At 34.1% G+C, this 18968-nt stretch overlaps 1 protein-coding gene and 1 pseudogene across 1 annotated transcript; both read left to right on the forward strand.

The window, feature by feature from the left end:
- Positions 1 to 8304: 8304 nt before the first annotated feature.
- Positions 8305 to 14914, forward strand: LOC145791912 (uncharacterized). Its single transcript, XM_082872366.1, has 10 exons — positions 8305 to 8339; positions 9512 to 9593; positions 9684 to 9773; positions 11218 to 11361; positions 11482 to 11777; positions 12276 to 13213; positions 13301 to 13673; positions 13785 to 14046; positions 14147 to 14385; positions 14572 to 14914. The coding sequence occupies exons 1-10, from the start codon at positions 8305 to 8307 to the stop codon at positions 14912 to 14914; spliced, it is 2802 nt and encodes a 933-aa protein (XP_082728492.1).
- A 1890-nt stretch (positions 14915 to 16804) lies between these two features.
- The window catches only part of LOC114304904 (receptor protein kinase TMK1 pseudogene), a 28327-nt pseudogene continuing 26163 nt past the window's right edge, over positions 16805 to 18968 (forward strand).

An 18968-nucleotide genomic window follows, 5' to 3' on the forward strand; every position in this document is an offset into this window, starting at 1 on the left:
ATAGATTAGTATGCATCATGAAGGTGTGCTCTGCATTGAACCTTCATTAGTGAAACAGCAACCTCTACTCCAGAGTCAGTAGTGGTCTCAGACTTGAACTATGACTGCTTAGGGGAAATAAAGAATTACTGTTCACACATAATAATCTAGGTGTTGACATGAGCTTTAATAGCTAGCACATTACGGCCTTGTGCTAATCCCAGTTTTTTCATGAGCATATTTGAGAATAAGCCTTGTTCTCATAGAAAGCGACCCCACTTTCATGCTCACATAGGTGAAATCTGTCAAGGATGTTCCTGTAATTTACACACCCCACTCAACAAGAGCTACAGAATTTCATTAAGAGTATAAAAACTCAACCCTCCAACATTACAGGACAAATGCACTTACATCATAAGGATGGACAAAATATTAAAGAGTGCATTTTTTACAACCACCATATGATTCGTTTTTTCCATTGAACCTAGTTACAGGATCTCTGGTCCCTAGGTTGGGTATCCTCATACATGGTTTATGATTTTATAGGCTTCAAACCCATCCCCCTCGATGTATTCCAGACCCTATCTCTCACCAAGGCCTTGGTTAACGGATCCGCAAGATTATCACAAGATCTTACATAATTCACAGTTATGATGCCATTACTCAAATAGGATCTCAGATTACTGTGTTTCCTTCGAATAGGTCTGGATTTACCATTATAAAAATGATTGTTCACTCTACCAATAGCAGCAGTGCTATCACAATGAATTAACACAGGAGGAATTGGTTTTTCCCAAAAAGGAATTTCATGTAACAAATCTCTCAACCAATTCACTTCCTCACATGCTGAAGCTAACGCTATAAGCTCAGCTTCCATTGTAGAATTAGCAATTATAGTATGTTTTTTAGACTTCCAACATATAGCACCACCACCCAAGGTAAAAATAAAACCCGAGGTAGAGAGAGAATCACCTGACAAAGTGTTCCAATCGGCATCACTATATCCCTCAAGTACCACAGGATACTTGTTATAAAGCAAACCATAATTTTTGGTTCCAGATAAATATCTCATAATACTTCCCATGTTTGGGTGAGAACAAAGAAGGGAGGAGATAAAGATTGAATAACAGAGTGATCTTAAAGATAGAATGGAGATGAGACGTGGGTGAGTAGGAAGTTTAGTGTTTGGGCGGGAAGTAAATTGATATATATTTAAAGGGGCTCATCTAATCTATCTATCTAAATACACAATTGAATCATGACCGTTAAAATATCCTAGTAGGACAATTGTCTCTAGGATAAATTCAAAAACCTTTCTCCCTTATTATATAGTTGCAGAATTTCAGTGTTAGGGACAATCGGATCATGGGTTTAGTACCCGTGTCTCTTAAAGCAGAACGGATGATTCCCAATATGTAGGATTATTCTATATAATAAAGCAGAACGGATTTTGAAAATATGTTAGACACAATTGTCCTACTAGGATATTTCAAGGGTCATGATTCATTTGTATATTCACATGGATGGCTCAGATAACCCCCTTAATTTTATATCAATCCTAAATATATATCTTCCCACGCAAACATTAAGCCTCCTTCTTACCCACGTCTCCTCCACCCTTCTCTGCTCTCCAGCCAAATCACGTCTTTGCTCTCCAGCCAAATCACGTCTTTGCTCTCCAGCCAAATCACGTCTCTCCTCCATCTCTCTATTTACCCACGTCTCCCCTCCATCCCTCTTTATCTCTCTCTCTCGCTCCCTGTTCTTCTTCTTCCCAAAACTGCTTTACTTCACTTTACTTTGAATTGATCTCCTTCAACCACAGATTCGGTTCCGTCTACCTCTGCTTCAACTGCTCAGGTATGGCAATCTCTATCACAACTGTTCTTCTCACCCTTTAGAATCAGAAATTCCAATTTAAAACTCAACAATTTCTAAACATATTTTTCTGAACAACGACTTGCGATCTTCAATTCCAAATCTTCATTCACTTCTCTCTGAAATCTTCTCCCTTTCGATTAATTTGAAAACAAAATTAACAACCTCGATCCTCAATTACTCAACAATTTCTAAACATATTTTTCTGAACAACGACTTGCGATCTTCAATTCCAAATCTTCATTCACTTCTCTGAAATCTTCTCCTTTTCGATTAATTAACATTAAGCCTCCTCCTTACCCACGTCTCCCCCACCCTTCTCTGCTCTCCAGCCAAATCACGTCTCTGCTCTCCAGCCAAATCACGTCTCTCCTCCATCCCTCTATTTACCCACGTCTCCCCTCCATTCCTCTTTATTTCTCTCTCTCGCTCCTTGTTCTTCTTCTTCCCGAAACTTCTTTACTTCACTTTACTTTGAATTGATCTCCTTCAACCACAGATTCGGTTCCGTCTACCTTTGCTTCAACCACTCAGGTATGGCAATCTCTATCACAACTGTTCTTCTCACCCTTTAGAATTAGAAATTCCAATTTAAAACTCAACAATTTCTAAACATATTTTTCTGAACAACGACTTGTGATCTTCAATTCCAAATCTTCATTCACTTCTCTCTGAAATCTTCTCCCTTTTGATTAATTTGAAAAAAAATTAACAACCTCGATCCTCAATTACTCAACAATTTCTAAACATATTTTTCTGAACAATGACTTGCGATCTTCAATTCCAAATCTTCATTCACTTCTCTCTAAAATCTTCTCCCTTTCGATTAATTTGAAAAAAAAATTAACAACCTCGATCCTCAATTCCACTTCATGATCTGCATATCATGATTGTCCCGATACTCTTATTACGTAATGTTCAAAAGCTGTACTGCGTTATGCTATGTTTGGTCGCTGAGAAATCCTGCAAATCAAAAGAATTCTTGTAATCTCGGGATTTCCACTAAATTTTGTTATTTTATGTAATTTTATTTATTTGTCTTTACTGCGTAATTTTGTGTTGGGGTTACTGTGGAATTGATTTTGTTGAATTCTCTTTTTCCTGGATTATAACTGTTGTTAATCTTCTGAATTGAAAGGTAAATTGTTTTTATTTATCTTTTGTTCTTGATCATTAATGGGTTTTGAGTTGAAAGAATATAAGAAGGGCAAATTTTTGGTGATTTGGGTATTGTGCAGGGAGGTAATGCTTGAGAAACAGCTCACTCGACATTGGGTTGTTTTGGGAACAAGCAATTTCACAAGGTGATTCCTTCAATTGTTCTTGCGATCATAAATAAATGTGGTGTCTATCACTTATCTGTTCTTGCTTTCAGATTTTCTGATTATTATTTTCTGCTTCTCTTTCTCTTATTCTAATCTTTTTTTTCAGTCTAGGGCTTCACACCCATTAAGTGTTTGTTTGAATGGTAAAGTTGAGTAAAAGTTTCACTAATGTGATAGATTGAGAGCTGCAAAATAGCCTTTGAAATTTTGAGTAAACATTTGGGTCTCCCTTGATTTGGGTAAAAATTTGAGTAAAACTCAAATTGGTATGAGTTTGGGTCAATGAGTGGAGGGTGTTTTGAGTGAGTTTTATGAAAATTTGAATTTGACATAGGTCTCTAATGGACAGACTTACATTTAAGTGTAAATTTGAGTAAAAGTTTCACTAATTGGTAAATTGAGAGCCACAAAATAGCCTTGGAAATTTTGAGTAAACATTTGGCTGTCCCTTCCCTTGATTTGGGTAAAAATTTGAGTAAAACTCAATTTGGTATAAGTTTGGGTCAAGGATTGGAGGGTGTTTTGAGTGATTTTTATGAAAATTTGAAATTGATATAGGTTTGATTAAAGGTTTGGATATGATCTAACTTATGATTTATTTTTGTTTGAAATATTTGATAATGAAGCTACTAGAATGCTGAACCCAGAAGAACTGTCAAATTAAATAATTTGTAATTAGTTACATATACTAGCCCTTGGAATATGGGTTTATTAAGTACCTCAGGGTTAAATTAGAGATTCGATTTTTTTTCCTTTTTTGCCCGAGACAGAAGAACTGAAAATTGGAAATTTTGCTTTTGACAGTTTATAGAGTACGATTAACTATACTTTACCCCGTGTTTAGGCCAAAAAACGTATAAATTTTGGAGTAAGAAAATGTGCATTTAATCATTGAAGTTTGGACCAAAGTTAGAAATCTAATGCAGTTAACATTTTAATGTGAAATTTTCTAAAATACCCTTTCATTTTTTATTTCAATTCCTCCTTTGTGATGTAGCATTTTATTTATATGATGCAGAAGGTCAACAAGATACTGCTAAAGATCAAGTCGGGAACACAACTATCCCCAGTGGAAGGTAAGAAGGTGAAATTAATGCATCATGACGTCATTTCATGCTGAACCACTTGAAGCATTTTCTTTCATTTTTGGTGTTTTTAATGTGTCCTTTTTCTATTAAGGTGATCACTTCTTCCTTTAAAGTCTCACTGGAGTTCACTTTATTTGCTATAAAAGCTTATCAACAACAATATTTTTCTAATTCTTTCCACTCATAGTTGTTGTTGAGATTTTGTTTTCTTGAATAATAAAAGAATTATTTATTTATTTTTATTAACAAAAAAATTGGCTTAGCCGAACACAATGGAACTTTAGTTTTGAAGTTGATCCAGGGCATGATTGTTGCTCACATGTAGGAGGGGATACAAATTATGGTGTGGTTCTTTGCCATTAGTTAATCTTGATAGTTCATTTGGCTTTTGAAGTCATGCTATTGCAAATTTATATCATTCCTTGGTAGTGCTTCAGAACTTCTTGGTTCTATGTCGGAATTTAGGAGTTGGATCCCTTTAATATGTTATTCTGGGTTTTCTGCTTCGAGTTTTCTGGTATTACCATTGTTCTCTTTGTTCTTTGTTCTCATTGTTGATTGCTTATGCAGATAAATGTGGTGATAAGTAATATTTGAATCTGTTTTTGAATCTTTATAAAATATTACTTATCCCAAAGCATCTTTATAATAAGCATCAATCCATAAGAAGTAATATTACTGAATGTAATATCTCTATAATGAGCAGATTTTTTTGAACAAAAATACTTCATCTTATAAGAAGTAAAAAAACATTTGTTTATAAGAAGTAAAAAACATCTGTTTATAAAAACATGCTTAAAGAAGTAAAAATGGAGTGCAGAACCCATTTTTAAGAAGTAAAACATGCTTTGGGAATTTTGAATTTTTATAATGAGCAGAGGTTTTGAAGATGTTTTACAAAAATGGAGTGCAGTAATTTTGAATTCAAAATTTTTTATAAAAACATCTATAATTTTGATTTTACAGATGTAATTTTGAGCAGATGTTTTTAACAGATATGGAGTAATTTTGAACAAAAATGGAGCAGATGTAATTACTGCACTCAATTTTGGTGATGTTTTTGTAAAATTACTGCACTCCATCTCATTAGTTTTTGAATTCAAAATTTTAATTTTTGAATTCAAAACATCTGTTTTATAAAAAATCAGAATCCATTAATTCAAAATTTTGAAGTAATATTACTTTGGGAATTTTGAATTTTTACAAAACATCTGCTCATTTTTAAAACATCTGCTCAAAAATTACTGCACTCCATGTAATATCCATTTTTATAAAACATGTTTTTATAAGAACTAAAAATTACTTATGTTCAAAATTACATCTGTTTATAAAAATATGTTTAAAGCATCGTTATAATGAGCATCTTTATAATGAGCATCTGTTTATAACATCTGTTTTTGAGATGATAAGTAATATCTCAAAGCATCTTTATAAAACATATTTTTGTAATCTGTCAATAAATAAAAAATTATTAGTGACAACATTTTTAAAATATAATGTTGGGAGAAAACAAAACAAAAAAAAAAAAAAAACCAAATTTGAAATATCCGAATCCGGCACAAAAATAGCGGAAGTGTTTATTCTCCCTCTTTGTGTGAACCTATTAGGAAGCAATTTAATAGAGCACAATATATTCTGAAAATAATCTGAAAACAATGATCCAACAATCACACAATAAGGCGATAGCAATTTTTAACGTGGAAAACCTTCCCGATGTGAAAAGGAAAAACCACGGGACCGTAGTCCATCAAATATCTCCACTATAAACAAATAATGGGTAAACAAGAGTTCTCTCTAGATAGAACTAGAGACAAACAATCAAGAACAACTTACAAATAAGCTTCCTTGGCAACCAAAGATCAAACTACAAAGTTTAGGAAAAATCTCACCAAAAATGGTACTGTTCACGGGCCAAAAACCAGCAGTAGAAAACTCCAAATCTAATCTCCACCGTCCAGAATGTAGAGTCTTGAGTTGTGAACTCGCCTACCAAATTTCAGCTCAATCGGGCCACAGATTCTTGTTGATCGGATAGCTTGATCACTGCTGGACAGAATTTCTCCTCTCCTCTCTGTTTTGGTGGCAGCTTCTACGTACCTTTTTGTGTACAGAGAAAGGGTTTGTAATCCTAAACTTATGGGTCAGATCTTTTCAAAAAACATAACCTCTCCATGTGGGCTTTGGAATTCACATGGGCTTACTAAATGTTTTGGGCATTCCTCCACATAGGATGGAAACCCAACCCAACAAAATTGTCAGTAAATCTAAGTTGAGGGGTGCATTAAGTATTACATCCAAGCTTTGGTCTTTGTTGTTTATAAAGACTCATAACACTTCTGAGTTGGTAAGGAAAAACATGTGATGGTAGGGATAATTTTTAACATTTTTACCCTATACTTTGGCCTAAAAAAATTTAAAAATGCATAACTTAAGTTCTACAAATCTATTTTTAACAAAATTAATATAGGTAGATTTGTCTTTCTGATATCTTTCAAATAATAAGATCAGTATTTAATATGAAATTTAAAAATAAATAAATAATATATTGATTTTTCGATTAATTAAAATAACAAAAAAATTTTTTTTTTTTGTTGAGAAAGTAAGCACTCGAAACCACTTTCGGTAATTTTGAATGGATAGATCTCACAACAATAAATAAATAAATAAATAATTGGAATAAAAACAATTGTCTAAAACGGAATAACAAGCGTAAAGTTATGAGTTATTGTCCTTTTAACATCATATGCGAATTTTTTTGCATCTTCATATACATATTTGTTCAAATGATTTGAATCTCATTGTCTAAATTATTTTAACTTTGTCCCATATTTGAACCTATCGGTCCAAATCATTTTAACATGTTTCAATAATTTTAATCTATCTGTACAAATTATTTGTCCCCATATTGTTGACTTTTGTGTCCAAATTATTTTAACGTATGTATGTCAATATTTTTACCTATCTGTCCAAATTTTAAGGTCCGTTCATATTGTAAGGTCTGTTCAGTAAATCATCTATAAAAATAAAAAATTAATTGGATATCTTTAGTCCCATGATTAGTTTTTAATTGTTTTGGAAGACATATGGTCCCCTGTTATAGGTCCTACATTGCTGCTGATTAGAGCATGTTCACAATCTATTTTGTAGTGTGTTCTTATATGTCTTCCAATATATTTGTTCCTGTTAGCTAGTGTGTTACTTCCACCAAGTAATACAATCGATTGAGAACACACTGTATAGCCAGTTTTCTTTCTAACTACATATGCCTTCCAAAGGCATCTCAATCGATTGTATTATTTTCATTTTGCATTATGAATTTGGGGTTGTTTGTTCCATTTTTTTTTTTTTTAGAAATGTTCCATTGTATTTTTCAATGTGTTGGGTTAGTTTTACTTCAGAGTTAGTATAAATTGCTTGGGTTAGTTTTACTTGAGAGTTATGTAAATTGTTGATTAAACATTTTTTTTTTTGGTGGCATACATTTATGTTTGGAATTTCTAAATGATAATGATAAATTTAAATTTAATTTCAACACTATAAAATTGAAGTCAGTTGGGGAAGAGAAGAGTTCAAATTTGGACAATTGTTGTGTTCCCATTTTAATACTCTTCATGTTGCTAGGGTTGATTTTAATTTTATCATTTTAATGTGATTGTTAAAATACATCATCGAACAACCATAATTATATAACCAAACATTTCAGGTTGAAGTACAATTGTTATGGACAATATCACTATTTTCGGTTAAGTAAGTGTTCTTTTTTTTTCTCCCTCCATAGAAATTTAAATACCTCTCTTATAATGTAAGGCCTATTTATTTATTTATTTTAAACTTATCATATCTAATTTTCTTCTAATAAATGTTTTTGCCCTCATACTTTATAGGTGGATGAAGACTTACGCCGAACGGTAATATCAAGAAAGAAATGATTTTTTTTCTTATTTATGTGTACAAAATTTTATTTATCACTCTAAAGTTTTTGTATATATGGATTCAATTTCTTCAAGAAAGAAATGTTAATGTTGTTGTCCGCGATGAGCGTGACCTTAATACTATTCGCATTCGTGAGGTAAGCCTACAAGTAACTTATATTCGCATGCATTTTCTTATCATTTTAAAAATATATTTCAATTTCAATTATATATTCTACTTATTTTTTATGGGGAAAGGAAAAGGAAAAACACAAAGCAATATCAAAGGAGACAGAAAAGGCTATCCCTTCTGACAAAGGAAAGGAACATGCAAATCCCGTAGTATGGTTTCCCAACATTTTTAAAAGTTTGTTTTTTGAATATTTATTAATTTGTTTTATATAGATTTTTGTAAGAATTGCATAGTGTCATATACTATTTTTTATGAATATTTTTATGAGTTATTGTTTTTAAAATATTTATTCAATTGTTTTGATTGATTGTAAAATATTTTTCTAAACCATGTTAAAGTAAATATTTGTATAACATGTTAATGCATTTGTCTGAACATTAATTTGAACACATGTTGCATTTACAACATCTATATAAGAGAAGAAAATGAAAAATGAAATGAAGTTTTTAACTATATAATATAGATTTTTTTTTTTAATTTTAATTTTACTTATAATTGATTTATGTAGCAATGAAATTATTATCATTTTGAATTAATTTTTTTGTAAAGGATGTGATTCCAATATTAATAATTTATGTTAATTGATTTTTGTAGAATATGTGTACCAATATTATTTACACCGTGCCTTTAGGCACGGGTATACACTAGATGGATAGTGCCTTTTTGGCATTTGGTGAAATTCCATGAGTTTTTTTCCTCCCTTTTAAAATTTTATCAATACAGGCATTGGTTCTGATGCGACTAACAACTCAACCGAGTGAAGAAGAAAAGTTAGTTAAACTTTTGAGAACAAATACATGATAAAAGGGAAGCAAGAGATGGGACAATCTTCACATTTTATGTACCTAATTATATAATATTCTCATTTTAGGCACACAATGATAATGTGTTATCAAAAGCTGCATTGGCTCAATGTGCACAACGAGAACGTGAAAAAAAATCAAAACTCATGTTCTGCGTACCAATTAGGACAACGCCTGCGACGAGAACGAGAGAGATCAAATGAATGTATTAACCCAAGACAAACTTCTGTAACACCCAATTGGTAAACAACTATGTTTAATTCTTGAAATACATACTCTTACTATTACCACTTTATTATACATATTTTAATTTATTCACAATCCATTTTTGTAGGCCTGCTCCTACAACCCCATCTAGAAATGTTGGTATGGTCATCCGTGATGAGCACGGCCTTAATGTTATTCGTGTTCGTGCGGTAAGTACAAAATCAAGTAAAACATTGTATGTATTTTTATTTATATAAGATTTTTAAAAATGTTTTGAATATTTTATTTATATTTGTTAGGCAAAAGAAAAAGGAAAGGTCAACCCAATGTCTAAGGGAAAAGAAAAGGTGGCTCCTTCTCACAAGAGAATGACAAATGCATGTCAAGTGGTATATATTCCTTTTAAAAAATATAAAGCAAAACTATGTGAATTTGTTGCTTTATGTTTCTGCCCATAGAATGATTGTAATATATTTTCCTATAATTTGCTATTATTTATATGTGTTTTTCAAATTTCTTTATTTTTATTTAGCATAGATACATGTGCATTTATAATGTAACATATGAAAAGAATAGAAAAAAAATGAAGAAATAAAGACAAACTATGTAATGAAAGAATAAACTAAATATGATAGATTTTTATTTCTTCTTTATTTTTTTTTGATAAAAAACGAAATGCATAAAGAAAGAAATAAATACATATAACACTATTAAAGGTATAAAACAAATAAAATATAAAACAAAATTAAGAGAAACAAAATAAACAAGAAGATATTTCATGTTAAGGACAAAATATTCACATATTTTGCACCAATGACAAAATATTTTCATTTTAGGCACAAAATGATAATGTAATATCAAAAGCTGCATTGGCCCAACGTGCACGATGAGAGCGTGAAAAAAATGAAAAGTCATACTTTCAATGCTTGCAACGAGAACAAGAGAGATCAGAAGAATGTATTCAACCAATACACCCTTATTTAGCACCAAATCGTCGCAATCGCGCTTGCCTGGAATGGGAAACAATAACTGAAGATTCTCATTCGGCACAAAAACGAACAATGGTTGCCCATCATTATACATGTTCGTTTTCTATGCCAAGCACATCTTTACCTCCACAAAGGAATCGGTAAACTACTATGTCAAATCTTGAAATACATATTCTTACCATTTTGTTTTATAGAATTTTATTTATACACAAATATTCGTAGGTCTACTTCTATAAATCAATTTCTTCAAGAAGATCTATGTATTGATGATGAATTAGAAGATATGCCTATGAGTACATCAATTGATGCCCGAGCACACAACAATTCTTGCCGCCATTATCTTGGCAAGATGGACGTATTATGTCATTATTGTTCAACCTTACATTGGATGGATGAAAAATTGACCAAATCATCTATAAAGCGTCCCTTATTCGGAACTTGCTGTTTGGAAGGAAAGATTAGGCTACCTTTACTTATTACACCTCCTCCATCACTTCAAGTGTTGTATGATGGGAATAATAATCAATCAAAATCCTTTCGAAGTTATACTCGATTGTACAATGCAGCCAATGCTTTTACGAGTCTTGGTGCTACATTGGATCCTAGAGTACTCAGTGGAAGGGGTCCTACATCATTTACAATTCACGGGGAATTATGACATCGAACAGGATCACTGCAATCACAACCAGGGCAGGATGCGAGTTATGCTCAACTGTATATCTAAGACCCTGATTCAGCGTTAGAAATTCGTAATCGTAGAAATCCTAACTTGAGAAGGGATGTGCTCAAAACTATTCAGGATAATTTGTTGTAAGTCAATGCATTTGTAGCTACATTTCGCTAGGCTCATGCCATTTTACATCAATTAGACGCGGCAGGACACAATCTACCTGCTCATCTTCATTACAATTCAACAACTGATCAGCGTCGGTATAACTTACCAACTGCAGATGAGATTGCGATTGTAATACCAGGTGATGGAACAGAGGTAAGTGGAATGAGAGATATTATCTTACATTTCCAAGGAAATAATGAGTTGATGCAAATTAATGAATGCCACCCAGCATACTTGCCATTACATTATGTTCTATTATTTCCTTATGGTGAGCTTGGATGGGAACCTGAGTTAAAATTGTGGAATGCTCAATATGATCGACTTTCAACTGATCGACTTACTCAAATGGATTTTTATAGTTATCGTTTGTTTGAACGACCCACAGAGTATTCAACTATTTTGATAGGTGGGAAACCATTTCAAGAGTTTTTGGTAGATGCTTGGGCCACAACTGAGAAAAATCGATTGACATACTATAAGCTTAATCAAGGGAAACTTCGGGTTGAGCTTTACCAAGAGTTGTCAGATATTGATCCAGATTATGTGCGACCTGGTCAAATTGATCAAAGGTTTGTTTTGCCATCTTCATTTACTGGTAGTCCTAGACATATGTTTGAAATCTTTCAAGATTCAATGGCTATCACGCGATACAACCAACACCCAGATATTTTTCTTACCATGACTGCAAACCCTAATTGGCCAGAAATTACTTCAGCATTATTATCACATCAAAAACCTATTGATCGTCTTGATTTAATTGCCCGTGTTTTTGAGTTGAAGAGAAAATGTTTGATGAAGGAGATAGAAGCAAATAAAGTGTTTGGAAATAAAGTTGCACATGTTTTTACAATTGAATTTCAAAAACGAGGCCTCCCCCATATGCATGCACTTTTATTTCTTAAAGGTCCAGACAAAATTCGGACATGTGCTCAAGTAGACAAATTGGTTTGTGCAGAATTTCCAGACCCAAAAGATGATCCTATGCTTTTTGAAACTGTCAAATGTTGTATGGTACATGGACTATGTGGTGCTCGAAATGTGCATGCACCATGTATGGAAAATGGTAGATGCAGTAAGAGATACCCTCGAGCTTTCATAGAAACAACAACTATGGATCAAGATGGATACCCCATCTATCGTCGTCACAATAATGGCCAAGTACATACTGTGAGGGGGCAAGAAGTTGATAACAGGGATGTCGTACCATACAATGCATATCTTTCTAAACTTTTCAACTGTCATATAAATGTGAAAGTATGCACCGGAATGAGATGTGTCAAGTATATACATAAGTACATTTATAAGGGTTATGATCGTACAATGATGGTGTTGGGATCGATAAATGAGATTCAACAATATCTCGATGCAAGGTATATTGGACCTCCAGAAGCTGCTTGGCGAATATTTGGTCATCCTTTGCATGCAGAGATACCAACAGTTGTACGATTGGCACTTCATTTACCTGGAATGCATCGCGTTGTTTTTAACCCAGAAGAGTCATTAGAAACGATTCAATCTAGAGCTGGTCAACAAATGTCAACTCTTACTGGTTTCTTTGCATATTGTGCTGCCAGTGAAGATGAATGTCCATTCACTTATCAAGAATTTCCACAGCATTTTTTATCGCTCAAATCAGAAAAGAGATGGAAATCAAGAGAAAGAGGATATGCAATTGGTAGAATGTACTTTGCCAGTCCTAATTGTGGTGAAAGATTTTATCTGCATTTGTTACTAATTGTTGTCGAAGGACCAAAGTCATTTCGGTCTTTACGCACGGTCGATAATGTTGTGTATGATACATTTAAATTAGCATGTGTTGCAAGGGGGCTTTTAAAAGATGATGAAGAATGGATACAATGCTTGAAAGAGGCTGCAGTTATGAAAACTGGATACCAATTGAGGAGATTGTTTAGTGTTATTCTCACCCAGTGCTCTCCACTAAATCCATGTGCATTATGGAATCAATTCTCAACGCATATATGTGATGATCTTGCACATAAGATTCGTACATTGTTTGCCATTTCTAACCCAACTGAGGCTCAAATTGAAGATTATGGTCTCCATCTTTTGAATCAAATGCTTCATGAATCAGGCAAATGTTTAATTGACTTCCCACCCATGCCACAACCTACTGCAAATTGGAGTGCAGTAGTTGGTAATCGATTGATATTCGAACATCAACAACTGCAGAATGAGGCACAACAGGCAGATCCAGAAATTGCTATTGATTATCTCAACAATGGACAACGGAATGCTTATAACACAATCATTTTTTCAATTTTTCAAAGTAGAGGAACTGTTTTCTTTCTTAATGGGGGTACTGGAACAGGGAAAACATTTCTGTACAATACGATTGCATTAAAATGTCGTAGCCTTGTGCATATCGTTGTTACTGTGGCTTCATTTAGAATTGCATCATTGTTATTGGTAGGAGGTCGCACTGCACATTCAACATTTTCCATTCCGTTAGATGTCTTGGAAAATTCACTTTGTGGGTTTACTAAACAATCATTACAAGCTGAGTTGTTTAGAGAAACAAAACTCATAATTTGGGATGAAGTTCCTGTGCAACATAGACATTGTGTTGAGTCGGTTGATCGTACATTGAGGGATATTCGTGATAGTGAAAAGCCATTTGGGGGTATTACTGTTGTTCTTGGTGGAGACTTTCGACAAATCTTACCAGTTATACCTAAAGGATTTCGTGAGCAAATTGTGAATGCATCATTAAGACACTCTGTTCTATGGAAGCACATACATATCTTAACTTTGGATTTGAATATGCGCTTGAATCATGAAGACCATGAAAATGCTATTTTTGCAAAATTCTTCATGGAGGTAACACTACTTTAACCTTTTTCTTCATTATATAGATTATTTTAAATTAATAAATTGTGTTTACACTCATATTTTTTTTAATTGATTTCACTTTTTTTAGATTGGGACTAATCCTCAAGAAATCATCAACCTTCCATCAACAATACACAAATGTCAAGATTTGAATGAATTGCTTTCTACAGTTTACCCACAGTTGAATATGATAGAGACGTCGACCCCAACATTTTTAACTGAACGCACCATTCTGTCTGTACGTAACGATGATGTCAGTGACATTAATACTACTGCGTTGAATATCTTTCCAGGGAGATTATATACTTATTTTGCAGCAGATAAAATGTCTGAAGATAATGAAATTGATCATACCATTACAAATAGATATCCTAATGAATATTTAAATTCATTGGATCCTCCCGGGCTACCAACTTTTAAGTTAGAGTTGAAAGTGGGTTGTCCTATAATATTGTTAAGAAATATTGCACTGAAAGATGGACTATGTAATGGTACAAGATTGATGGTTACTAGGTGCGACACTCGCATAATTGAAGCTCAAATTTTAACTGGAGAAAAGTTTGGCAATTTGGCATTCATACCAAGGATATCTTTGACACCATCTTCTTCAGAAATGCCTTTCCAAATGACAAGACGTCAATTTCCAGCCCGATTAGCATATGCCTTGACCATTAATAAATCTCAAGGACAATTTGTGAAATTTGTTGGAGTTGATTTGCGCATACTAGTGTTTAGCCATGTCCAATTATATGTGGCATTGTCCAGATGTACATCCTTTGATCGTATAAGTATTCTCCTCCATAAAGATAGTTTGGATTCTACTACAAATATTGTTTATCCTGAAGTGTTGTTGTAGTGTTCAATGTTCATTAAATCATGTTTTATCAAAAGGTAACCATATAGATTTATTTCTATTGATTATATATATAGATTTTTTTTTTATAAAATTTCAATCTAATAATAATTGGAAATATGGATTTTTTTAGGATTGGATCGAAAAATTTATGGAGCTTGAAAGGAGAAATACAACTAGCTTGCTTCGATGGGGATGTAATAAGGTAACTTCAATCTCAAAGTATTTTGATATGTATATTTTCAACAAATATACCAATCTATATTTTTTTTTTGTTTCCATAAATTACCAGATTGTTGTGCATGTTCCTCATTGGGGATACATACAAGTTAATACCAAGACTTTTTCAAAAGTAATGATGAGGAAGTTTGGGCAAACACATGTTTGAAGACATGTTATTGACACATCTTCTATAAAGCATACATATTCTGGAAAGTTTCGACCCACTTTTCTTTATAAAGTTTTAACTCACTCTTTTGGTGTATGACAATATATAATGTTTGTTTTTCTTATGTAGTTAGAATTTGATTAGCAGCAGTAACACTAACTAGTGTGCATTTTAATTTTAATTTCATTTAAATTGCAGAGTACTGGCTGGTGTGCATTATTTGATATTTAATTTTTTTTTTTATATTTGATTTGTTTGGAATTGTAGAGTGTAGTCTGTTAAATATATTTTTATAATTGCATTTTAATCTTGAATTTAAATAGTGTTGCAATTACAATTATATTATAATCCTAATATTATTTACACTGTGCCTTCAAGCACGGGCATACACTAGAATATGAACTACATGCTAACTATGCCTTCAGGATCCTCCTAATAGCGCAGAGAACATATTGGAAAGAAGAGGAGAATATGGACTACATGCTAACTATTAGATATTGATTAGGAATCATCCCAACCAGTCAAATGAAATGTATCTCTTAATCCTACATATTGGGAATCATCCTAACCATTCAAATGAAATGTATCTGTTGTAGTCGTGAACATATTGGGAAGAGTGGCATGGCACGGTGTAAATAAATTTAAATAGTATTGGGATTACAATTATATTCTAATCTTAATATTATTTACACCGTATCTTCAGACACGGGTATACGCCAGTATATATAGAGAGAGAGAGAGAGAACTCAACTTTCCCATCTAAAAAAAAAGAACTGTAAGATTGCATTTTTAAATTTTTTTTTAATTTTTAATGTAAAATAAAGTTTGGGTCCTTTTGTTTGTTTTGGGCCTTTTTATTCAAAGAGTAAATAATAAATCACATGGGCTTATTACATTATATTATAAAATTGGCCCTTCTCAAATTTTAAGGCCTGAAGCTTGGACTTGACTAGCTTTATGGTAAGGTCAGGCTTGATAATTCTTAGTTCTGATGTTTATGGCGTCTGTAGTGAGAAGTTGAAAAAGGTAGCGCATTGCCTCTTGAGATGTAACACCATTTCACAGGTCTGGGAAATTGCCCCATGCAATCTGGGCATCATGCTTTATCGTTTTCAGAGTTTATACAATGGGCAGAGCTCATAGAATATGTGAATAAAGAAAATAGGCTTCCATTGTGTCTCATGGTTTTCTTATTGACTCTACCTATTAATATACACATTAATATATCAATTAATATTATGTCATTATTACTGACTCTACCTATTATACAAATTATAAATATTTAAAATCTCTAAAATTATCTTACATCATCTATAATATACTAATTAATACATATAAGATTCTTCTATTTATATCTCCAACATTACTCTTTATGGTTTTCCCTGCTACTTCCCTGCTACTTCTAAAATGCCATTCCCTGCTACTTCTAAACAAGATCAACTCCCCCACCACCACCACTGTCTCTCATGGTTTTCTTCCTCTTTCTCCCCGATTTTCTCGAGAATATGGACACAACACCCCATCTTGATTCTAGGGTTTTGTCCCTCATATTCCTCTCTCTCCTCTCCTCTTTTGTCTTTGTTCACTGTCAGAGTGACGACGCTTCAGTAATGCAGGCTCTCAAGCAGAGCATCAACCCTCCGAGTTCACTCGGCTGGACCGACTCAGACCCCTGCAAATGGCAGAACGTGGGTTGCTCCAGCGACAATCGGGTCACCCGAATCCAAATTGGGCATCAGCACCTGAAAGGCTCTCTTCCTCCGAGTCTCGCCAACCTCACTTTCTTGCAGAGACTCGAGTTCATGTCCAACCAACTCACTGGTTCGGTTCCCTAATGAGCTCACAACTTTGCCTAACCTAAGAGAATTAGATGTTTCGAACAACCAGCTTTATGGGAACATTCCATCTTTTCAGAGTAATGTACTTGTAAAAACTGATGGGAATCATGATATTGGGAAGGATAATGTTAGTCCATTGCCGGGTACGCCCTCAGTTAGTGGAACAAAGACCTCGGGAAGTAGTGGCAATAAGTTGACTGGTGTGGTTGTGGGTTTGTCCTCATCATTCAGGTTCAGACCGTGATGATGTTAAGATTACCATTGCTGATTTGGGTTTGACTGGTGGGACAACGGGTGAAACATACAGTCATGACAGTCGTGGACCTGTGATATTCGTGTTATTGAAGCCAGAAATATGGTAATCTCCATTCAAGTTTTGAAGACTGTGACCAACAATTTTAGTGAAGAGAACATATTGGGAAGAGGAGGATTTGGAAAAGTTTACAAAGGAGAGTTCAATGATGGGACTAAGATTGCGGTTAAGAGGATGGAGTCTGGAGTGGTGAGTGACAAGGGTTTGGATGAGTTCAATTCTGAGATTGCAGTGCTTACTAAGGTTCGACATAGGCATTTTGTTTCTCTCTTGGGTTACTGCTTGGATGGAAATGAGAGGCTACTTGTTTATGAATACATGCCTCAAGGGACTCTTAGTAGGCACCTGTTTCATTGGAACGAGGAAGGGTTGAAACCCCTTGAATGGTTGAAACGTCTGACCCTTGGCCTAGATGTGGCTAGAGGTGTTGAGTATCTACATGCTTTAGCCCATCAAAGTTTCGTCCATAGGGATCTTAAACCAACGAACATTCTTCTAGGAGATGATATGCGTGCTAAGGTTGCCGATTTTGGACTTGTTCGTCTCGCACCAGATGGGAATGTTTTAGTTGAAACAAAACTAGCCGGAACTTTTGGGTATCTTGCACCAGAATATGCAAGTATTGTATATTAAGCTCATTTTGGTGTAGGATTAAGTTTTACAACTATTGCCCGTCTTCTATATGCCTCGACAAATAATTAGTTTGTGGTGCTTGAAATAGTGAAAATACACTAGTGTGGTTGTAGACGTCCCCGAACGTCCCGGGAGGAACGAGCTCCCGTTCCGTTCATTTTGGGGTCACTACAGCTCATGACTCTCCAAATTTGTCATGGTTCTAAGTCTGAACCAAAGAGTCCAAATCCGGCAAATCGTTTTGAGAAAAACATATTTTTGAAAGAAGTGCCAAACATGGACTGCTTTGCCAGATACAGAGTCGCCACCTAAATGTTTTTTTTTTATGGGAAATTTAGGAAACCCTGACTCGTTTGCCTAAGGCCACGTGTCCGTCATCACCAAAGTTGCCTCGGCTCGGGAACTTGGGTACGATTGGGGAAGGTCACTTCGTGAGCACCCCCGCTCGCCCGATCAAAGATCGGCCTCTACTAACCATGATATCAATTTTTGAAAACATTGTGTGTTCTTATTCCGGTTATTAGCCTAGGTTACTATGTGATGCACACAGCATATAAGTATAGACTGGGTCGCCCGAATTGGAACAAAACATTTCATGCTTGTTTATTTGAAAGATGGTTTGCTACTCGTAAGTAGGCTTAAAATGCAGATTTTGCCACCCGCAGGTGGGCTTAGAAAAGATGGTTTTGCCACTATCTAGTGGGCTTAAAACAAACAGTTGATGATTTATTCCAATCCAAGTAACCTAACCTTCACCCACAGGCATTCAGGCAGATATATCACATAAGCAAGTAGCCTCATGGTAAGCATGCTATTCATGGCAGTCACTCACATGCATGCAAGGATGCTAAAGCATAAAACTTACCGAGTACTCCAAGCCAAAAT

This window comes from Camellia sinensis, chromosome 5 (assembly GCF_055761805.1).
Source record: "Camellia sinensis isolate YWXY chromosome 5, ASM5576180v1, whole genome shotgun sequence".
Classification (NCBI taxonomy): domain Eukaryota; kingdom Viridiplantae; phylum Streptophyta; class Magnoliopsida; order Ericales; family Theaceae; genus Camellia; species Camellia sinensis.